Raw genomic sequence first — 24,683 nt, forward strand, 5'->3', positions numbered from 1 at the left:
TATATATATATATATATATATATATATATATATATATATATATATAGTGGGTGGGGGTTGTAATGTATATATGCAAATATACAAAGAGTCAACCAAATTGCCTTAGAGTATTTAGTAAGAAACCAACTTGTAAATATAGCATGACCAGCTAGATTTCAGTTTCAACTGATAAATTAACTTGTCTTGATGTTTCATGGTTTAATTTGTCAGAGAAGTGGTGGTTGTGGTGATCAGAGAATTGAAAGTTAAGCTGGTGTTGTTCACACTTCTATCATAGTTTTAACTTGTAAACTAAATAAACACTAATGGGTTTTACAGTGGTGAACAATTTCACCTCTGTTACCACAGTATCACTACAGCATGGCTTATAAATAAATATGAATTCAGAGTGCCATGTAAAAAGCACCCATACTGGTGCCAAGTAAAAGCACTTGTGCTGGTGCTATGTAGAAGCACCCGATACACTCCGTGTAGTGGTTTGTGTTAGAAACCATGTCAAAAGCAAGCATGGAACTTCGGCACCTCTTCAGCTGGCCAGCTCCTGTCAGACTGTCACCAAGTCTGACCTTTTTCCAAGTAATGTAATATTTCTCCATGACCATATATGTTTTCATGGAACATTGGAAATGGACACCACTTGCATGATGGTAACACTCACAACAAACACATGTTGATTTGGCAAGGACACACTAACACCCCACCACCACCACCACCAATGTACACATGTAGACAGTCTTTTCTTCAGTTTCTATCCACCAAATCCATTCTCAAGGTTGTGATCAGCCTGGAGCTATAGTCAAAGACACTGGCCTAAAGTACCATGCAATGAGACTGAAGCAAATTTCTTACCATGCAGCCTACTTTATATACATATATATATATATATATATATTTTAGTCCATCTATATTGTATTCTTGATGAAGACACTCATCTAACAATAGGATGGTACTGTAGTTGGCATAGTTACCATAGTTTGGACTTGACAAAGTACACTTCTGGAATTCTTAGATGCAACAGGGCACTAAATTATGGAATGACAGTAAGCAGGGACAGCACTGCAAAATTAATGAGTACTTCATTAGCTCACAGTACTAGGTTCACATTATCCTGTGGAGTTTGGCTGTAGATGCAAGTACTATCAGCTCAGTGGCTCAGTTCTACAGCATTGTCTATTTCAGTGGACTATGTGAATGTCAAGAGCCCTGACTAGACTAAGGAGCCATTTCTGTAATCTGATTTGTTGCAGCTATTTTGCTTCAGTTATGTTCCTAAATCCCTTAGAAAAAGGGCTGAATGCCACAACCTCACATAAATCTGTTTGTATTTCTCATAAGAGTAATGTGCCATCTTTGAAATTTAGCTTCTCAGAGGGTATTTAGTTGGACCATACTATTGTTTACTCTCCAACTATGATGGGGTTTATTTGTATTTGGCATGTTGTCTTAGGGATTAGAGCTACTAACATGTGTTCTGAACAGAAAATGCTGCTATTAACATATGTTCAAAGCTTCAAATGCTGCAGGTAATACATTTTTCAAGTATCAAACATTGCAGATATTTGTTTTGGGGGAATATTTTAGCTGCTGTATCTCTCTTAAGCTTTGCTTACCTTTCTTTTTCTTATTTTCACTGACTCACCAGGCACTAATTCTGTCATTTATGTTGCTTTTTCTTTTGGTTTTCTTTTTTGGGGTTTGAAGTAGTCCATATTAAAAGAACAATGGATTGTCAAAATCTCTAGAACATCAGAAAAAGTCCTTTGTGCATTTTAAACTTTTAGTGAGGAGGAAAAGCAGTGTCTGTGACTTGTTACAGGGCCTCTGAGACTGGTTGGAGGGAGGGAGAATGGTATCCTGAAATTTGTGCCTCTGAAGGGACCTTCCTAGGTGCAATCCCATGGTCATTTGTGACCATAGGGAGTCTTTAATATATATTTCATCATTATCATTATTTAACATCTGTTTTCCATGCTGGCATAGTTTGAATGGTTTGACAGGAACTGGCAAGTCAGAAGACTATTCTAATCCCTGCTGTCTACTTTGGCATGGTTCCTATGGCTGGCTGCCCTTCCTAATACCAATTACTTTAAAGATCTTACTGGATGCTTTTTATGTAGCACCAGCAATAGTGAGATCACCAAGTAACTTGCAAGAGATGACCTCAATTGTTGGGGTGAATGGTATTGAGGGACAGAAAAAAAGCCCTGCATTAGAGGGGAAACATGGCTACCTAACATGGGAATAGAGTTCGAAGAGGGTAAAGATGTGACGGGTGGGGTGGGGGTGGCTAACGAAATTGTGAAAGGAGAGTGGTAAATGGAGGAAAGGATGTAACAAGTAGTGGGAGGGGTATATGTATTTGCATTATATATATGTTTCATTGGAGTATATAAACTCATTTGATTAAACATGTGAAATAAAGGGGTGGTTAAGATCAGGAGTTCATATCAGCTGCAGGCATATATTTTGATGTGTGTAAGAGCACTTTATTCTATACAGCCTCAGTCTATTTACTTGATAGTTTGGGAATATTTTTTGAAAGAGACTGACAGAAGTACATATACCTCTCATCATCTACAATTAGTCACTAGTGTTTACATTACATTTATTATCCCTTACTAACAGAATTTATCCAAAACTAGATTTTTTTTTCTTTATCTTTTGGTGTTTTGAAACCTTCCTTTCTTTCCTCCTTATTTGCATTTTTTTTCTCAAATTTTTATTGGGAATAAAATTTCTTTCACTTTGTAATCTCTCTTTAACCCTTGATAAAAACTCCTCTATTTCTTAACATCCTACTTATATTTGTATATTATATTTTAATACTATCAGTATAAAACAGCAGCAGTAGTAATGGTGGTAGGAGTAGGAGTAGTAAAACAAACCTCAAGCAAACTAGTTATTTGGATATAAAAGCTAAATGCATGAGAAGTAGGTTGTTCACATCAAAGAATTTTGTTCTTAACAATCTGTGACCAGTTTTCATATTCTGAAACTACTGGATAAATGGTGAATACTCTTTGATCTATCCGCTCATTTCCTTTTCTTTGAAATCTTCTGAAAGCCATATTATATGTTATTTCCTTTGAAAATTATCGCTCTTGTATGAAATATTCATCAGTCTATAACAGTTTACTAACAATCCTGTTGTTTGAGCTTGTAGTTTATCCTTTTCTTTCTCATCATCATCATCATCTGAGAAAAATGACTTTTGGTGTTGAGATGCTGTGAGCAAGCCTGGACTTGGCAAATACATTTTTCCTTTGTAATTTGAAAGACTGCAATTTATATATTAATATAGAATAAAAGATTTGTATGTTTGTGTGTTCACATACACTTTTTATCTTTTATTGATTTCTATGAAATTGGACAGCGTTTGTTCTTAGGCAATGCCTACAAGGGTTTACATGATCATGCTGAACTCGGTACTTATTATGGTGTGGTATTTTATCAATAGTTTTATTTAACGATTATTTTATTGCTATCTATTTGTTGAACCATTAAATTACAGAATATAAATAGACAACATAAAATACACTGGTTTTTAGACAGTAAACGTAAACACAAATATGAACACAGACACAATACATGTCTATACGGCAGGGTTCTGAATAGTTTTGTCTTCACAAAATGTTGGTCAATCCAAGGCTATAGTGTAAGTCATATGTCCACTATACCATTTATTTGGATGGAATCCATGCAGTTAGAAAGTGTACTTCTTAAGCTATCAGCCATGTCTGGATTGATGCATTGTTCATTCATTTGCCAAAGTACATGTTACTACTGCTGGAGAAACTCCTTTCTCAACTCTGCCCAGGATCGGCTGAAAAGTTTGTAGGGTGACCAAGATACTCTCATGGAATGTGACCAAATGAAGTTTATTTTTCAACAGTCAACTTTACGGTCCACACACTTACATCGGTGTTGCAGTGCTTGAATCCCATTCTTGAAGAAGCTTCCATCCTGTTGGTCAAAAAAAAAAGTCATCAACAGCAAATATAACACCATCATCATTTAAATATAATATTTAAGCAATGTGTTCGTGAATGGTTAATGGATGGTTAAAAGAAAATCTGTAGATAACTTTAAAATGTAATTGAGTTGCACTGCTGATACTGTAATGTATGTATGTTATACATGTGTATGTATATGCATTGCTATCCAGTGCCCCCCCCTCCACTCTATACACCCAGTTTTTCACCACTCACTATATTCCCTTCCCCCACTCACGCTTTTTGGGCAATGCCCTGCCACTTATATTATGACCCTCATACCTCAAGGGTATACCCTAGCACCTGCCACCATCTATCTCTCTTACTTGACCATCCCATTTATAGTCTGATCACTATCCCCACCATCTCTCTCCTACTCTCTTGTACTCCTGCTGTTTCCCCACTCTCTCTCCTCTTACTCTTTCCTCAGGTTGGGTAACCATGTATCTCCTTTACGCCTGTTTCTGTCTCACTATAACCTTTCATCATCTAAAAGAGATCCTGTCCCCTAGTGCCCCCTCACTTCTCAAAGGATCTTTGTCTTGCAAGGAACTTGGTGACCCTGCCAGTGCTGGTGCCACTTAAAAAGCATCTAGTCCACACTGTAAAGTGATTGGTGTTAGGAAGGGTATCCAGCTATAGAAGCCCTGCCAAAACAGGCATGGAAGGCAGACGTTAAACAATGATGGTGTGTGTGTATATGTATGTGTGTCTGTGTGTGTCTATATATGTGTGTATGTTTGTGTGTGTGTGTATATGTATATTCTCATTAAATCCTACCCTATAAGCTAGTTAGTTATTGGTTAAATCAAGCAAAATCTAAGTTAAGAAGTTGTTTCTTAAAGTTGGCTTTCTCTGCTATCTTTGAATGTCAGTATTGTGGAGGTGACTATTCAGGCTGTGCTAGGTGAACACCTCACACCCAGCAAAGATGGTAAATTCATCATAAATATTAAGTTCACACAGTTAATATAATCTCGGATCATAACAGGAAACTAACTTTTCTGTTTACTGTTTGTGAAATAGTGTGCAAGTTGTTTTTCAGATAGCACTGTAGCCACAGCTATCTGATATTACTGGGCATATGGCAAGATAAAGGGTGAGTTATAAAAATAAGGACTGAAGGCAAGCAGCATTTCACTAGCATATATCCTCTTTATTGATTTTGCATATTTCATTTGAACAAGACTTACAGATAAAAGTACTCAATACTTCAGTGAGTAGTGTGCCATATTCTATTTTTTAAGTTACTTGTTTCAGTTCTCAGATTTAGACTAGCTTTCAAATCTGGAAACTGAAATGAAATTTTGTAAACAAGTAACCTAATGTGTGTGGTTGTGTGATAAGTTTGCTTCCAATCACATAGTTCTGGGTACAGTTCTACTGCTTGGCACCTTGGGCAAATGTTTTTTATTATAGCCCTGGGCCAACCAAATCTTTATGAATAGATTTGATTGATGGAAACTGAAAGAAGGCTGTCCAGGGAGGTAGATTAGATTGGCACAATTAACAGAGCAATGCCTGAGGTATCTTGCAGTATCTGTTCTAGCTCTTGGTTTTCTGACAGCAACATTTGCAAGAATATTGGTGCTAAGCTATATTGGCACCAGTGTTGTTGGTAGCAGGTTAGTCTTTCCCTTGGAGTGGAGAAAGGAGTCTGGCATGCATGGGCAACTTCCAGTCTTCAACCAATGGGGGCTCTAGCAGAGACAAGCAGTGAACAGAAAAACAGCTCAAAGAAGCTATGGCTGCTATTTTTTTAGCAGGTTGAGTATCCATGTTGAGCAGGCTGGGGAACTCCTTGCCTGCAGGTAACACCTTTCCTACATTAAAATTTGGAACTGTCTATTAAGGATATCTCTAATAAACCCACATGAAAGGAAACAGTTTAAGCTTTCAGGTCAAAACAGAAATTTAATATAACTTGTGAACATAAACAGTTATGTCTCTCAGTACAGATGCCTCATTTAGAATTTACCCCTGGTACTAAAAAGGCTCTCCACTTTTGATGGAGAGGGTCTCGTTTTTTGAGGTTGCTCTCTTCTAGTTTATAATGTGGATATAGACAAAAGCACACTATAAGTGAATATAAAGCACAATTTCCCTATAAAACTTTATGCATACCTCTTGTGATTCAAATCTCAGCTTGATGTATAAACAAACATATGGAACTAATTAATGTTTATTGTCTGAGATGTTTCTGGAATAGTGATGTAGGAAACCCCACCTTTAATTTCTCTTATTTTAGCTGTTTTCCCAGTTGAAAAAAGTATTCAAAGAACATTTTATGGGGTTATGTGGCAAGGGAGGGATGGTGTCTGATTGTTCTGTAAATTCATTAACAGATTGTAAAACATTATCTTAAAACATTTATAATTCTAATTAAATGCTTCAGAATGTTTTTTTTTTTATTTGAAAACATTGCCAAGGAATTTGTATCTTCGTTTCCTCTGGCTTATATTTTAAACACAGTTTGGAAAAATAACTTTACTTGTTTTTGCTTATAAGTTACTTGTATATTGAAAAATTCAGTGTCACTTGCTTAAGTATCTGAATTGCTATGCTGGAAACCCTTCTGTACCATCAGTAGGTATCTCAAGGTCACAAGCGTTTTGCCTCTTAGTCTGTATGTTTCACCTGAATGAGGCTGTGAAGACTGAACTAGTCTTCAACTACAGAAGGATTCTACTTGCTGTCTTAGATAGCCACCTTGAGCTACTTTCAGCTGCTGTGCCTATCTCCTTGATAACTTTCTTCAGTTGTCTGGGTTCCAGACCTATCTTCTGTAGGAAATAGCACGCTGAACAGCTTGGAAAGCTGCAGCAACTGACTTCAATGGGTAATGAGGCCACATGCCCTCCCTTGATAAGAGCCTCATCAACTATTTCCTGATATTTTTTCTTTACTTGATTGGAAGTATCAAGTCTGTCATCCCAAGACACTGAGTTCAGCCACGATGATGTTTTTGTATTCCTGGAGATTGATAAGTACCAGTTGAATATTGTGCTTGATAGAATTGGCCATAATCTCCACACAACATCTGGTCATTGGTCATTGTTAGAAATCAGTATTCCATCTCGTCCTTGTATATTGTAAGTTTAAACTTTCTAAAATGTGGCAGTTGGATATATTCCAAAATTTCTTTAAAGGATACAAAATGTAAACAAAATTAAGTATATCCTTTCCACTTACTACAAGCTCTTCTGTTGGCCGTTCCTGTTTTGCCCTTCAGCGCTAACAAACAGGATTATTATTTGATGTCTCTTGTTTGTTTTGACTTCTTAGAATCTAATGTTGGCAGATGTCTATCATCTGAAGTAACGCAGTCATTTCACTGACTTTTTTCACTGGAATAGTTTTACCATACTCTCTCTCTTTCCCTCTCTCGTTCTCTCTCTCTCTCTCTCTTTCTCTCTCTCTCTCTCTTTCTCTCTCTCTCTCTCTCTCTCTCTTTCTCTCTCTCTTGTACATACATGCAAAATGACTTGGACTATAAACTGCTCAACTATATATTTAGAAGCAAGATGGCTGAAAGAATGAGTGAGTGAGATTGTGGTTTACCTTCAAATAGAGCATGAATTTAAATCCACTTCAAGAATGCTTTATTCTACATTACCTCAGTTCAGAGTAAATCTTAATGCCATGTTACTCTCTTGGAACTGAGGTAAGATTTGTTTTTAATTAATAAATGAAATAGGTATGTCAGCAACTGGTAACTAGTTAAATGGGATGTAGTGGAGTTGATTATTTCTTTTTGTTTTGTTTTTTTATCAAGCAATCTTTCTAGCTGTTGTGTTGACAATAGAAGGAGCATGAATTTTTTGTCAAGAATGATGAGTTACATTTAATTGATAGATTCTGTAGTATAAGTGAAAAATCAAGGGAAATGCAATAATAAAACTTTGTTGTGTGGCTTTTTATTCCCTTTCTAGACCCATTGTCATCATCAGTGTAGAAACATGTTTTCCTTTGCTAGCATTAGTGTGGCATCTCACCATTGTTATTGATCTAGTGTTACCTCATCTGTGAGGCCCAATATTCAGAAATCTGACCTTACTACTTCTTCCCATTTTTCTGTCTTTGCAAACCACAATTATCTCTCCCAGTTATCATACCCATTTTGATAGCATTTTTGTAGGGTTTAGTTTTGTTTCACTCCAAGTTCATCCTGCAGAGGTAACTTTGCCTATTATCTTCCAGAGGCTGATTGCATAAATACTAGTAATATAATGTGGTGATTTTAATTGACATAGTATTCATTTTTCCTTTAAAAACAAGTCAATATTTTTAAAACTGTCATATCATCTTTAGATTTACTTGTGTACATTTCTAACAATATGCATTTGATAACTCTATTCTAAGCTGTTATTTTAACAGTTGTGCAAAGATAGAAAAATGATTTTGTTATCTGATGGGATATGAAAAGTTATTGAAAGCGAAAAGTGTCAAGTGGCTCAATGAAGCACATAAATTATAATTGATACGGTGATGATGATAACCCTTTCATTACTCTATGTTAAAAAGAGGCTATTTTAAAACAATATTAAGAATAACAATGGGATATTTACTGATGGATGACTATACTGAGAGTAGTCAAATTTATTATTACGATCCAAGTTCACTTGGACTTCACAATTATCAATTCATTTTTTCCCCACTGATCTTTGAAAAAGATATTGCAAATGAAAGATTTTTAACTAACCTTATTATTAGTATATTGAAAGATTTAAGGAGATAAATAACCCAAAGGAAAATTAGTCAGATTTGAAGAGGAAGAGATAGATAGAAAAAGAGAATTGTGGTAGTAAAAAAAGAGTGGTCATTGGAGAAAGAAATAATGAGAGAGAGAGAAAAGGAGAGTGAGAGGGGTCTGTGTGATGGTGGTGGCAGAGAAAAAAACAGGACAAAGAAGAAATGGTCTGTTAAGCAGATTTGTGGCAATGTGGGAAAACATTAAATGTTTTCCCACATTGCCACAAATCTTTGATGCCAAAGCCTTAGATGTTCTCTTTGTAATAAATTCAAAGTTCCAAAGGGAATTTTACCAACTTAGGCATAATTAGTGCATGAGAGAGAGAGAGAGGGAGAGAGAGAGAGAGAGGGAAAGAGAGAGAGAGGGAGAGGGAGAGAGAGGTGTAGAGTAGAAGATAGATTGTGAGTAGAAGGATTATGTTATTCAGTATTTGTTAGTTACAATCAACTTTTCATGTTTGATAATCCTCAGTTCTAAACTACCAGCTGAACTTGATGAAATACATCAATAAGACCTGTGTGTTTTCTTAGCATTATCTTTCTCTCACTGAAAAACCCTGTGGTGTCCCACTTTCTGTTCTTTGCACTTGCAGTGAACCACATCATCTTTGTACTAAGGCTTTATCTGCTTTTGGTGAAGCAATGAACGAAACATTTTACTGTATTTACTGACATCTTGTGTTTGCTACTAGGGGCTGTCTTACTCAGAGATGCAGTGAATTGTCTGCACCAGATTTGAAATCATAACCTATGGGTAGGCTATCTATTACCAAATCCACACAGTCAATTTTTTTTTTTTTTAATATTGACTAAAATAGTATTAACACTTGATTAAAGAGCATATAAATCCACTTGCAGTTATACAACTGTAAATTACATAATAATAATAATAATAATAATATAACAAATAAATAAGTAAGATGCCTGGGTATTTAGTTTCTTTTACATTTGATTTCGAATCTCACAGGAATAAACTTTGTTCCGCTTCTCAGGCAGTGCTGTTGTGGCAGCTCACAAAATCTTTGACTGTAACTCCTGTATTTGTACTAATAATATATTTCTTATATTAATTGGAAGACCACAACATACATATACAGTTCAAATCATCATGTTACTTTTTAGTACTTTAACTTTTGATAATGTTTCATTTTAAAAGCTCTGCAATTGGGTCTTTTGTAGATATTATTTATTGAAGAAGTTGCTTATGATTAAGCTTCGGATAAAACTTTAAAAAATTAAAAAGAACTTGTAAGTAATAAGGTGTGATTTTGAGGGGGAGTTGGTTGCTAATTCTAACCTGTCAATGACTACTTAGTTCTGTAATTGGCTCCATTTGTTTTTGGATTTGAGTATTTATCCCCAAAATATGTAATTTTGTTATTCCATTTCATTGTTGGCATTTGCTGCCTTTGTAAAAAAAAATGTATTAACGTCATGATCTTAATAATCCTTTCTACTATAGGCAAAGCTTGAAATTTTCGGGGAGGAGGTTTAAGTTGATTACATTGGCTCCACTACTTGACTGGTACTTATTTAATTGATGCCAATAGGATGAAAGGCAAAGTTGACCTTGGTGGCATTTGAACTAAGAATGTAAAGCTGGAAGAAATGTCATCCAGCATGTTAATGATTATGCCAGCTCACTGCCTTGATGATGATGACGATGATGACAATTTCAAATTTTGGTGCAAGGCCGGTAATTTTGAAGAAGTGAGTAAGTTGGTTACATCAGCCCCTGTGCTCAACTGGTTCTTATTTTATCAACCCTGAAAGGATGAAAAGTCAATCTCAGCAGAATTTGGACTCAAAGTGTAAAGACCAATGAAATGCCACCAAGCATTTTGCCCATTGTAACAATTCTGCCAGCTTGCTGTAATAATAATAATAATTATAATTAATAACTCTTTCTGCTATAGGCATAAGGCTTGAAATTTTTGTGCAGGGAGCTAGTTGATTAGGCTAGTCTATTAGTGCTCAACTGGTAATTATTTTATTGACTCCCAAAGGCAGTTGACCTTGGCAGCATTTGAACTCAGAACATAAAGCCAAAAGAAATAACTACCTGTCATTTACGAGTGTTAAATAAACAGTTATACACGGGTTGATATAATCGACTTATCCCCTCCCCACAAATTTCAGGCCTTGTACCTTTAGTAGAAAGGATTATTATTAATCATTATTATTGTTATTATTATTATTATTATTATTATTATTATTATTATTAAGGCAGCATGCTGGCTGAACTGTTAGCATGTCAAGGCAAAATGCTTAGCAACATTTCATCCCACCTTTCAAACTGTTCAAATTCTGCCATGGTTGACTTTACCTTTCACCCTTTTGGGGTCAGTAAAATAAATATCAGCTGAGCTCTGGGGTTGATTTAATCAACTTGCCCCATTTTCCAAAATTGCTGGCCTTGTGCCAAAATTTGAAATTATTCTTTTCATTCTTTGAACTCTGGTTTTGTTGTAACTCCTGGGGTCTTGCATGCATAGTGGGCTTGCTATCTGCAGCTTACAGTACCATGCTTTCTGTTCTCTTCAACTATCTAATATTTTCCTGATGATTCTGGATGTGTTAAGGAGATAAACTTTTTTTCAACAGCTCTATTGAGCACCCTATTCCCATTTCCTTTATATTCTTCTTAATATCTTCTGATACTGTTCTCAAGGCCCCAACAATAACTGACACTATCTTCACTTCCTTCAGTTTCCACAATTGGGTTCTCTCATATTTAAGAGGATTGTATATATTGTCTTGCCTTTCTTCTTAACTATTTTTGGGTCAAAGGGGCATGCAGCACCAACTGTAGAGCACATGTGGTTCACCTTGCCCACCACCACTTGTGCTCAAGCTCCCAGTCTGTTTGAATTGGGAAATCTCACAGGATTTGGCACAATGAAGACAATTGCCCATTTCCAATTTGTTGCCAAAGCTTGTGTTTACACTGTAAATAGTGTTCTCAATATCCTTGTTAAGTGCTCCTTTCTTTAACAGGTGGGACACCTGTTCTCCAGCAACTTCTGTTGTGGCTACTGTACTTCTTGTTTTGTTTTTTCCATTTTTTCTACTTTCAATTATTATTAAAGGTGATGGAGGAAATATCGTGATATTTACTTACAGTGTTTCCTTTACATTATGACTTCAGATTTTGCCAGTTCATCTTTGCCTTTCATCCTTTCGAGGTGGGTTGAAGTTTTTGATTGATTTACATATCTGGCAAAGACTGTTAACTGTTTATTTGACTGTAACCTCTTTCCTCAAACATTTGTGACCTTGTGCCTTTGTTAGAAATCCTTATTGCAAATTGCAGAATTGCTGGGAATAGGAGATGAAATGCCTTGCAGTATTTATGTCCCTTTACATTCTGAGTTCAAATCCTGCAGGAGTCAACTTCACATTTATTTTTTTAGGGGACTTATACAATACTAGTCAAATACTGAGATCTTTTGAATTACTTATATTCCATCTCACCTCAAGGTTCTGTTTATATGTGTATATTAGCATACTTGTAGAAGTAAAAATCAAGTGACATTCCTTGTGGTAATAAAGATCAAGTGACATTCCTCCTCTTGGAATATTATATATTTTGATTGTTTTTAATTTCATTTTAACACCACCCCCACTTTTCCTAACCCTGTAATATCCCCCTACCCATTGTCCTTGTAGCAGTAATAAAAATTATTATTTCTGCTTTAAAAGGATCAATTGATCTTTTCTCCCTATTCAAATCCCTTCTCTCATCTCTCGTCTTTTTCCTACCTTTGTAGTTTTCTCATCCTAAAATTAAAAACACAACAACAAAAACCAAAACACATCAATTGAAACTATCACACACACACATATGCACTCTCTATCCCTCTCTTTCTCCTGTTTCTTTCTCCTCCTCTTTCAAATTTCCTTCCCCACTCTTTCTCTATTTGTCATCCTTTTATAGTCCCCTCACCACCAATCTGTATATGTTTTATTGCTGGTTTTCATGTGTTCTCAACTATCTATTGATGCTGCCCCTTGCAGCCTTATAGCTCCATGGCAAGCCTATAATCAAATCATTCAGCCTTCTTAGATACAATTAAAAAATCAAAGCTCCCTACTCTACTCTCTGTTGCCCACTCATGAAATCCCTAACTTTTATTACAGTACTGTGGTATTTGTTTAGTTCATCCTTTATCAACAGATGATCAATGAAACTTACCTGAATGACCTCAAATAATATTTTTTGTTATCTTTAACTGATTTCTGGCAATTTTTCTAACACTGCATATATATTTGAATGAATTTTCAAAATAATCAAGTTTTTTTATCTCTTGCATTTAAAGGATTGCTTTCATACTATTTTGATCAGTTTGGTCTTCAATCATTACCAAGTGTCATATAATCCTGAATGTAACTAAATGAATTAGAAACTATGGATATTGACACCTGAATAATGAACATTTTTTAGGTTATTTATATTCACCTTTCAGTGAAGGTTACACATTGATCTTGGGTTAATAGCAAGCATTATATATACTACTATTTCAATTTTTTTTTTAATATTCTACTATGATTCTCTATCAGTTACAGGAATTTAATTCCTTAGTGGTATATATTTTCATTTCTTGCATCATTTATGTTCAGCTGTTCCTTTAGGGACCTCCTAGTTTCTGCTTTATAAGATATTTCTCAGTTCTTAAGTTCTTGCTACTCTTGTGTAGATTTAGCTTTAGTTAGAAATCTGTAAGGTGTAGTGTTACTTTTGATCACAGTCCTTGTGATGAATTTTCTCAGACAAACCCCTGAAATGAGGTAGACATAATGAGTTTCATTTAACCTTTACATTGTACTTGAGAGTACTGGGTATATTTTTTTCAGGATTGTGTTTTCAGTTGGCTCACTTTGTTTAATATGCACATGTGCAGGCATGGCTGTGTGGTAAGAAGTTTACTTCCCAACCACCTGGTTCCAGGTTCAGTCCCACTGTGTGGCACCTTGGGTAAGTGTCTTTTGCTATAGCCTTGGGTCGACCAAAGCCTTGTGAGTGGATTTGGTAGGCAGAAACTGAAAGAAGCCTGTTGTATATATGTAGATGTTTGTGTGTCTGTGTTTGTCCCCCCACCATCACTTGACAACCAATGTTGGTGTGTTTATGTCTCTGCAACTTAGTGGTTCAATAAAAATAGACCAATAGAATAAGTACCAGGCTTACAAAGAATAATTCCTGGGGTTGATTTCTTCGACTAAAGGTGGTACTCCAGCATGGCCATAGTCAAATAACTGAAACAAGTAAAAGAGCAAAAGAATATGCATACACACATGCATTTATTTAAACTAAATATTTGGCCACTGTTTGAGTTGAATTTCATACTCTGTGATCCTTTCAACCTAGATGTGGTGTGTGAAATTTGTGTCAGTTTAAACTAGTGTTTCTCAACCCGGGGCCCATATAGCCCTTGGGGGTCCATCTGACTTGTTGCTAAAAATTGTGTGCAATAAATTGATTATACTTCTACTACACACAAAATATTCAGCAATTTTTTTTTTTAATACAATTCTTTTTTTTAAATATTGAATGGTTATGCGGGTCCACCCAAGTAAAAGAGGAATCAAATAGGGGTCCATAAATAAAAAGTTGGTTGAGAACCACTGGTTTAAATGTTTAAACAAACTCCACACCATATTTTCAACTTTATCTTTTTTCATTTACGCACACACACACATAGACACACACTCACACTCTCACACTAGTTTCGAGGAAGCTGAAGCTTAACTGAAGCTACTCTATTTCACACTTGCAATCTATATATGATTGATGAGTGGGAAAGGGAGAGTCTTAATACTGTAACTGCTCTGCAGGGCACCAGTTTCTGTTAGTCATTTTATCGGTTTGCTGGCAAGTTGGTTGGCTATGCTTGAATTGTAGCGTGCTGCTGCTTAATTGCTTTCTAACATAGGCACAGGGCCAGAAGTTTGGTGCAGGAGGTTAACCAGTTATATCAACTCCAGAAGATTGAAAGACAAAATTGCCCTGAGTAGCTATTTCAACTTAGAAGCAAAACAAATACTGCAAAATATTTTTTCTTTGCTGCTCTAATGATTTTTAGCAAACAATGATTTCAAATTTTGGCACAAGGCCAGCAAATTCAGAGGAGAGGTTAAGTTGATGGCATCAACTCCAGTACTCAACTGGTACTTATTTCATCGACCCCAAAAGGACGAAAGACAGATGTATGGAATTTGAACGTGAAGATGGATGGAATGTCACTAAGCATTTCACCTTGCATGCTAATGATTCTGCCAACTTGCCCTGATGCAATAACAGGTAGTGGCTCTCATGGCTTTTGATCTTGACTGATTGGAAATGTTTACATTCTATATGTTTTGTCTTGGAGTAAAAGATGGGCTGCAGCAAATAGTCTGTTTGATACCACAAATTTGCTTGTCAGTTGCTTAACCATGACCAGTTGAGCATGTCTCTTAGTGACTAACGATATGTGCATCTCTGATCACAAGCAGAGTAATGGAGGAGCATCATAGCCATGTACCGAGGAGAATTCTTTGAGAGTTTGAATAATTCACTTCTAGAAACATGGGGACTTTTTGAGCAGGATGGGCAACTTGACCTGCAGAAAATTCTAACCAAGCATCACCTGCTATGTCATGTGCTGTTTATCTTGATATGACGTTACCATGTTGTGCACAGTTGGCAATGATGCATGTGTCTGGTATACTCATAACAGATGGATAGCCATGATGGATATATTGGGTTTTGTATATTTGTACTCCAGCATCACTTTGATGGCATATGCTGCTTTTTCACTCAATAATAATAATAATAACAATAATTTCTTTTATTAGTCACAGGGGCATGGATGAGGGTGACATCACAAGAACAGATGAGTTTGTATGGAGATTTACATGGGGAGAAAGAAACGGAAAAGATGGTGAAATGCGAAATAATAATAATAACAATAATAATAATAATAATGGCAGAAGGCCAGCAATATAGAGGGTAGGGGGCAAGTTGATTACATTGACTCCAGTACTTGACTGATACTCTATCAACCTTCAAAGGATGAAAGGCAATGTTGATTTCAGAATCTGCATTAATGGTTCTGCCAATCCTTTGCTCAGTAGCAGCAGCAGCAGCAGTAGTAATAATAATAGTAGTAGTAGTCTGCTCTCTATCTTTGTCAGCCAGTTACATAATTATATTAAGTTTCATAATTACATATCAGTTGTATAATTATACATGTCTGCAATATGCAGTAAATATTTAACAGATCTTTTAATAATAATGTGGCAGGTAGTAAGCAGTTTCTATTTTAGATCAGCTTATCTTATTGGTGGTGTTCTTCCAGATTTATAGAAATAGAGATGTATTTTTTTTCCATTTGTTTTTGATGTTCTCTCTTGAAAGGACATTAATTTTTACCATTTAGAATGTAGAATAATGTTGTTTTAGCTATATTTGTCTAACCTTGTATGTCTTGAGGTGCAGTTGCTTTCACTGGTTTTATGTAATGTGCATCCTACAGTTTATGTGTAGAAATAGCTGATTTTAGCATTGTTTCTATTTTAAGGAAAATGTTTCTTGATTAAAGTAAGGATATTTTGGACTATGTTGGATAGTTAAGCCCAAATCTTTTTATTTTAGTTCTACTGGTTGTTGTTGTTTAACTCCAAGTCAACCCTGATCAAGCAGACATTTGATCGGGATTGTTTCAGTCATAGCTATTCTGCCAATCTTCAGTTATAATGTATCTATGGTTACATAATGCCAATTTGAAGATGTTAGGGTATGGTTTGAGGGATATTTGGCTTTTATTTCTAGACTTTCTTGTGAGTTTGATGCCTATATTTTTGCTTTTAACAATTGATTTTGCAGTGTTTCCAGACCTAACCAAATCCAAAATTACAAGCCATAGGGACTTGAGTTTTGGCACATTTGTAGTAGGTATAGAACTATAATACATAGATCCTGAGATTTTGGAACATGATACCATTTCAATAAAATTTTAATGGACTATTAAAAATCACAATGTGGCCATCCTGATCTTGGATTTTCTCCATTTTGGTGGAGACTTTTCCATTTCTTAAAATTTTCACTGTGGCCTTGGAAATGATGTAGAGAAGCTTTTCAAATATACAAAAAACATTTTGGAAAATTTGATTTCCCCCACCCACCTCTCTGGACTGATTTTGACCAATTTGTTTTTGCACTAAGCACTTAAATATGATAGGAGAAGCCTTTTCAGTAAGGAAAAAAAAATTCTTATGAAGATATTTTCAGATGAGAAGATGTATGATTTAAAAAGAGATTTAGCTGGTGTTTCTAGCACATCCAATGACCACCAGGTACTTTCCTCATTTCTCCATCACTCTGACCTGTATTGATGTTTTGCAGTATTTTTCTCACTATAAAGATATTTTATGGATTGATGATGTGGAAGTAACACACAGGTTTTGTTTAGCCCAAGGTCCCTTGCTGGGATTTAAGCAACCAAAAATAGATTTAGTAATTTAAACCCCACTCCCAATCAAGCAATTCTGTGTGTAAGAAAAACCAATTACTAACAGAAAATTATGCTATTAAAATAAATTATCTTTTGTATACTTTTTTAATTCACCAGATAAATCGCAGCAATGACTTTCTCAGGCTTTCCAATATTTAAAAATTATAGACAAAAACAGAGTGAAAAAAAATCATAAATTTTCAAAAAATTTTTGTTTTTGATATAATAGCATACTTTTCTGTTAGTAATGTCCTTCCTTACGTACACACACTCACTTAATATAGGGGTGGGTAGTCATGGGATATGCTAGAAACAACAGCTAAATCCTCTTTAAATCATACACCTTTCCATCTAACATTCTTTTCTTTTAGTAAATGTTTTTTTTTATACACACACATTACTTGTCAAATGCCAGATTGACAAGTAGCGTCGCTATGCATTAATCCTATATGAGCACCCATGGTAGTCCCCTTTTTATTGTCTTTGCACTTTTGCGCCATATCATGGCCTGATTCAAGAATAGCCTGAAAAGAAGTTCACATCCAGAACTTTCAAATGATATATAATTTCCCGAGGAAAAAATGTATTTTCACATGAAAATGATCGTGCAAAAATTGGGTTTCTGCGTGGTCAGACTGTGTTTGTCTCCCCTTCTTTCAACTTTTACAGTGATACCTAATTGTGTGTGCGCGCGGGCGCGTGTATAAATATAAAATTAGTTGATTTCTGTATTGTGTGTGTTATGCAATTTTTTATGATTTATACGTATTTGAATTGTTGCTGATGTGTACTTTTTATTGATGAGTTTCTACTTCATTGCAGGCAATTTATGACTCCCTTCCTTATGTGACTATTTACAGAGATGAAGAAAAACGGCTTGATGTGGTAAATATTACTTTATTTCTGTTGGCTCTAATCCCACTGAATTATGGTTAAATATATTTCACCCATGATCATCTTGTCTTTCTTTCATACACAGTGCATCTAGGATTACATTATTCAGTATATGTTCCTTCTTGTAAGATATATTATTATTTAAGGGAGACTTTGCTTCTATTTTTAAAAGATACACCAACCATATAGAGTCTCTTGTTGGCTCATTTAAGTTTGTGTTTTCAGTGTAGAAGAACTGTTAAGGGTCACTGTTGTGCTTAGCTTAATTTTTTTTTAAATTTATTTTCATTAGTTAATAAGAAGTTGGACAGTGTCCTTAACCTGTGCAAGCTCACTCAGTCGTGAAATTAATGTAGTTTTACTAACAGAAAAGACAAGCTGTAGATTGAGTTTGTATGAAAAATTTGGGCAGGAAATGAATTTCAGAGAAATGATGTTGTGGGAAGGAATGATTGAGTAAAGGATTTAGTGCAAAATTTGCCAGAATGAAACACTGTAGAATTTAGTGACCCAGCATTATATATCCAGCTAACTGAGAGGATCAGATTATGTTGTAGAAAAAGCAGGAAGAGGAATCAGCACATATGCGAACAAAAGATTGAATTGTGTTAGTGAATGAGTCTTTGCTAATGTACAGTAGATAAATTAGAGATAAATTTCTCCATTGAAATTCTATCACACCCATTTCCAACATTTGGAAGGTGATGAAGGCAATTATTATCAAAAATTTTATCTGACCTATGCAAGCATGAAAAAATGATATTAAAGTGGTGATCTCACACACACACACACTATATGTTTGATCTCTATTTCAGATTGCTGATCGGCTGAGAGAACGTTTTGATAATTACATAAAAGTTTTAGGAACAAACAAGATTACGGTGGAACATTTATACAAATTTCATGTGAAGCAACCTGTTACTCGTAAACTTAACTGTTGCAACCTGCCATTTAATGAACTAATGTGAGTATCTCTTTTTTTATTAATATCTTATTAAAATGTTTCAAAACAATATAAGTACTCATGTGGGACAGAAAAAAAGCAGTTCCTCTAGCAGATTTTTTATTGCTCACTTTCTTCTGTCTCAATTATGTTGCTAATCTCTTATAAAATTTATATTAAAACCTTAACTACTGCTTTGTAATAAAGGGTAATTTGCGGTTAAAGTGATATGTGTTTATACTAGAAACGTGTTATGTTGTTTATCCTTTACACTATTGCAATAAATATTTGTTCACGTCTGTCCTTTACTAGCTCATCACTAAGCACAAAGGTTCACCAGGCTCCAATCTGATCTGACAGAGTTTCTACAGCTGGATGAGCCTTCCTAACACCAACCACACCGAGAGTGTAGTGGGTGCTTTTACATGCCACCGGCACGAGGGCCAGTCCAGCGGCACTGACAACGACCTCACACACACACACACACACACACACACACACACAAAATAAATGGCACATTCTCTACTATATATATATATATATATATATATATATATATATATATATATATATATATATATATTTAATATCAAAACATGTAATTCACACTCTGGACTATTTATTTCTGGAAAATGTTGGGAGTGAGTAAAATTTCTGAGGCTTCCACCTCACCCCACCCCATTTTTCGGACCCCAAAAAGGGTTTTGTAGCATAGCAGTAGTACACGGTATTGACTTATTCCTCATTGTTTTACCTGTTTTAATTATCTTTGCTTTGATGTTCTTTTGTAGATCTCAGTCACAGTATCGTTGTAAAATTTCCACTCGGAATAGCTGTGACTTGCTACCACCTAATCTGCCACCAGGAGCTTTTAATCCTGGTCGTAATCTGACTGATGGTAAGTTGGTAAAGAAAAGCATCTGTGATGTGGTTTTTTTATTTGGTTCTAATTTATTCTGAGATAAAATGATTATTATTGGCTTAATATTTTTATAAAAATATCAAGCGTTCAGTATTGTTGCAAAATTGTAGAATGCTTCTCTAAATTTGCCTTATACTATTATACTATCTTACTTCATCTGTTTATGATCTGAGTTGATATCTCATCTAAATCTTTCATCACTTTATACCTGATAAAATAGATATTTAATGCATATACTAGTATAGACGCACCCCACTACAAGTTTCACCATGTCCCACAGCTGTTGTCTGTCACCTTACAACCATTGTTCCTCATCTCACAACTGTTGTACACCATTCCATCCTCATTGTACCTAACTTCATACTTATTGCAGTCTCTCACAACAATTGTGTTTCACCTCATGGATGGTGTGTTTCTCAACTGTTGTGCTTCATCTCACCACTCTGTCTCATTTCATCAATAAATGTTGTGCGGTTGATTAAATGTCATAGCTAGGCTTGGAGATAAATCTATTCTGAATATCATGGAACTTTATAATTTTCTCTTGACATTTCAGTATGGCACAACAATGTTCAGTACTTCCCAAGCCTCAAATGGCAATACTTCATCTCAGTTCAAGGCATTCATAATGAATATCCAGCTAACACTTTTGAATGGTCTGAAGATTGTTTAAATGTCCATGATATCAGACACAGGTAAGTGACAATTTTTGAAACAGCAAAAATATATAAAATAAATAAAAATAGTGTTTCTGATTACCTGTGATTCTTTTTTTTTTCTCACTCCCTTTTTGATTCATTAGCATAGCAGTGAGTTAGTTTTTTAATGTTCACTGATTTAAATATGTTAACACTAACTTGAGCTGTTGTAGTTAGATATAATCAAGTGGCTAATTGAAGAGTGGTCCAGTACATAAACCTCACACCCACTGCATCTCACCAGTGTTTTCTTTTTGCTTTATTTTCAGAGATGTATTCGTATCTACGATCCGACCACAACGTAAACATTTAGTTATTGTAATGGATCATGGATTATCTTTAAGTCTGACTCAACTCAACACTGCTAAAGCTGTAGCAAAACATTTGTTGGAATCTCTGTCAGAAAATGACTATGTAAGCTTTTTCTTTTCACTATATCATTGCCCTAGTTGTAGTTGTCTACTGCAGTAACAGTTATGTTTTGAATGCTTTCTACATTGAATAAGTTAATTAAGTTTTCAATGCTTTCTACCTTAAATGTATTAAGTATTGAATGCTCTCTTTATTGATCATGCTACTTAGATATGCAGTTCTCACCTATGGGCTGTAATACAATTTGTGAAGGGATGCAAAAAGAAATTTTTTTTTGTAATTTTTGAAATATTTGATAAAAATGTTAAATGTCCCTGACTATGTTATATAATAAGCTTTAAGTATGTTGGATACAACTCATCATTTTCTGTAGACAAGAACTGAGGAATATTTCCTTTGTTTTGTCTGCAATGTCAAATGTTAAGTGCACACCATTGATTTTATTTTTAATATTTAAAAAGGTGGTGGTGGATGATTGATTTGCTGAAATGGGTTGTGTTTGTAGAAAAGGTTAGGAATCTTTGATTTCGACGGGTGTATATAAAAAAATCAATTTTTTTGATAATTTCATGTCAACAGGTTGGAGTTATTGGATTAGCTGCTGAACCAACATACCCACGAGCTGATTCCTGTCTTCCACATACACTGGTACAAGCAACTTATGAGACTAGATTATATTTCAACAAATTTTTAGATGGCTTAAAGAAAGAAAATGGTTAGTAGAGATTATTTTTCCCTTAAATTCTATTTTATCTTCTTTTTTTTTCCTTCAATTTGGTGAAGTTGGTCCAGTTACTGATATGCTGTGTTGAATAAAGTATCAGTGACCAGGTTGTAGATATGTGATGAAAGGTTTTGATATTTGATGATATGTTCTATTACGAAATAAAACAAAAGTGGATATAATGATATATGTATGTTTTAAATGGCTGACCTACACTTTCCTTTCTTCAATCCATAGTCTTATTTCTCTCTTGTACTCACCTTCTGGTACCTTGTGAGTACTCTCCAGCACCCTTCCACCACCATCTTTATCTCACACCCATAAAAATTTTCTCAAATAAGTATATCAATTCCAACCAATTCCCACAAAAAACAACAGCATGCTCTGTTCACAAGTTCAAAATTGAGGCATATAAAAAAGTTTAATTTTTATCATCTCATTTAAGAACTTAAATCTCTCTGAATGTCTGAGACGTGTTGTTGTTAATAAGAATATAATTTTTCAAGTTATTAATTTACATTTTTAAAAATGTAAATATTGTAAAAAGGATTTGTTGATTCTGAAGATGTGTTTATTGGTTCGAAATTTTATTTCTTAACACAGTGTAGGTTTTGTTATTTATGTAATTGAAAGATAGATTTTCTTTTCATCATTCCTTACAAATACACACACACACACACACACACACACACACACACACACACACACACACACACACACTCTCTCTCTCTCTCTCTTTCAAGAACAATCATATTCTCTTCATGTTTCTCCCCAGCTGCAACCAACCACTCCCTTGGATTTCAGTATGCTTTTGAAATGATAGAAAATTCTGGTGACTCGGTAATTGGTAAGTTATATTTAATAATCTCTGTTAACATGTGAACGACTTGTATGTTTAGATTGTTAATTGTTATGTAGTGACTTTAAAGACATTCGTTGGTGTAAGTAGGGGAAGTGGGTGTGCTTAAGCGGAGTGAATGATACCAGAGCATGACCAAGAATAACCTGAGAAGCAGTGAGATTGGATCTCAGGATGTTGGACTCCATAGATAAGATGACACAAAATTGAGAAGTGATCTGTGGTCCTGGTCAGCCCATGCTAGCATGAGTGGAACAAATGTTACTACTAATCAAGAAAGTCGAGTGACCTCATTGTCATATGTTATGATAGTGGCATAGACTATCAACCACACATCTCCTTAGCAATAAACTTAGTTCAGTTTTAGCTATAAACTAACAAAAAGTGATATTAACATTTTAATAAGTTGTTGCAAATTCATTCAAAAGATAGATTTCTTAAATAATTTTTACTAGTCAAACTAATAACACTTCTATTCAAATATTGCTAAAATGCAGTTTGCTGTTTTATCCATTAAGAGACTGATAAAATAAGCACCAGTGATACACATAATCAATTATATTTCCTTCCAAAATTGTCAGTGGAACCATATAAAACAATATTCTATAGTTATGAATTCTTTTGGTTGTTTTAGACAACCTTTCATTTTCAATGTCATCTTTCTATTCTCACTTTTTAAAATTAAAAATCATTAATCTAAACCAGATTTCAAGAAAAACCCAGAGTGGGATTATCTGGTGTCAGTGTCTGGAATGTGGGACAGGGAATTCCAAAGATCCAGTCTTTGATGATGCGACAGTGTTTATAATATATGCATTACTTTGGGTGTATAAGTTTGTCCATTGTTAACAGATTATGTAATGAATCCATAAAACCAATATTTAAAATAACATTTTATTGATTTTCATTTTTGTTTTCAGACAAAGAAGACAAAGTCATGATTATGTACATCAGTCGTGGCTTGTTATCAATTCTGACTGAAGCCCGAGATGTATTTGATACTATCTCTTACCATAACACCAAACTGAATTTCAAAGTTATTATCAATACATATGCTGTCATTGATGGTAAGGGTCCAATTTTGTTGAAAGTCATGTAGATTAAGTAATATGTGTAGTCCATACTTCTGCTTTATTACTGTAATGCACTATCTTATTTTCATGTCACACCTTTAATTTACACCTCTATTTATATCCTGCCACAATCCAGTTGTTTTTTTCTCTAATCTCGGTGGAGGTTGATAAAATAAGTATTAATGGATTGCATTGTGGATTGAGTCAATCAATTATATTTCCTTTCATTACAAAACTGACTTTATAAGTAAGAATGTCAAATGAATTAAAGTGGAAATATTTCTCATAAACTGAGTTGTAATTCCCTGACTTAAATTATCCATATTAACCTTACCATTCATCCTGATACTATAATCAGAAGTGGGGATGCTAAGGCGAAGCTGTGTTTTAGTTCTTGGTGGAATCTAATATTATAATTCAAGCTAGATTGAAGTTGAGAAGTTAAAATACCACTTTTTTTTTTTTTTTTTTTGCTTTATTTCAAGCTCAGTTCAGAATTTTCAGATTTCTGTAGTTCAATTATTCATCTTATATTGATTTTGTTTTTGTTAAAAACATCACTTCTAGATTAAATTGAAATCTGAAGCTGAAAAGAAAGCATTCTTTTTTTTTTTTTTTAAAGGATAAACTTAAATTGCTTAGTTGAAATTTTAAACCAGTTGTTGACTAATTTCCTTTCTATAATTAAAACAGATACCATCCCAACAATGTATGAAAAGAGCTTCTTACAAGATGTTGCTGATCAAAATTATGCCAAATATGATGTCCCATATGAGAATACAACAGCAATTTTGGTAAAGAATTTTGAAATTTCAATACATCTCTCCTTCTCATTTTTGTGTGTGTCTTTTGTTTTTCACTTGAAATTATTTTTACTAGAGTGTTACCCATCATATGATAGGTAACTCTGGAAACATACTTCTGCAACTGTGGGTAATATCCTTTTCATCTGTCTCTCT

The 24,683-nt window shown here is 34.7% G+C and overlaps 1 protein-coding gene across 3 annotated transcripts in view; it reads left to right on the forward strand.

The window, feature by feature from the left end:
- The window catches only part of LOC106869408 (VWFA and cache domain-containing protein 1), a 58,677-nt gene that overhangs the window by 4,208 nt on the left and 29,786 nt on the right, over positions 1-24,683 (forward strand). For all 3 annotated transcript variants that reach the window (XM_014915132.2, XM_014915133.2, XM_014915134.2), the window contains exons 2-10: positions 18,062-18,124; positions 18,949-19,097; positions 19,868-19,974; positions 20,555-20,693; positions 20,966-21,110; positions 21,648-21,783; positions 22,568-22,639; positions 23,572-23,718; positions 24,418-24,518. In XM_014915132.2, coding sequence (XP_014770618.1) covers positions 18,062-18,124; positions 18,949-19,097; positions 19,868-19,974; positions 20,555-20,693; positions 20,966-21,110; positions 21,648-21,783; positions 22,568-22,639; positions 23,572-23,718; positions 24,418-24,518 — 1,059 coding nt within the window. The remainder of the gene's footprint in view (positions 1-18,061; positions 18,125-18,948; positions 19,098-19,867; positions 19,975-20,554; positions 20,694-20,965; positions 21,111-21,647; positions 21,784-22,567; positions 22,640-23,571; positions 23,719-24,417; positions 24,519-24,683) is intronic.

Source organism: Octopus bimaculoides, chromosome 10, assembly GCF_001194135.2.
Source record: "Octopus bimaculoides isolate UCB-OBI-ISO-001 chromosome 10, ASM119413v2, whole genome shotgun sequence".
Lineage (NCBI taxonomy): Eukaryota > Metazoa > Mollusca > Cephalopoda > Octopoda > Octopodidae > Octopus > Octopus bimaculoides.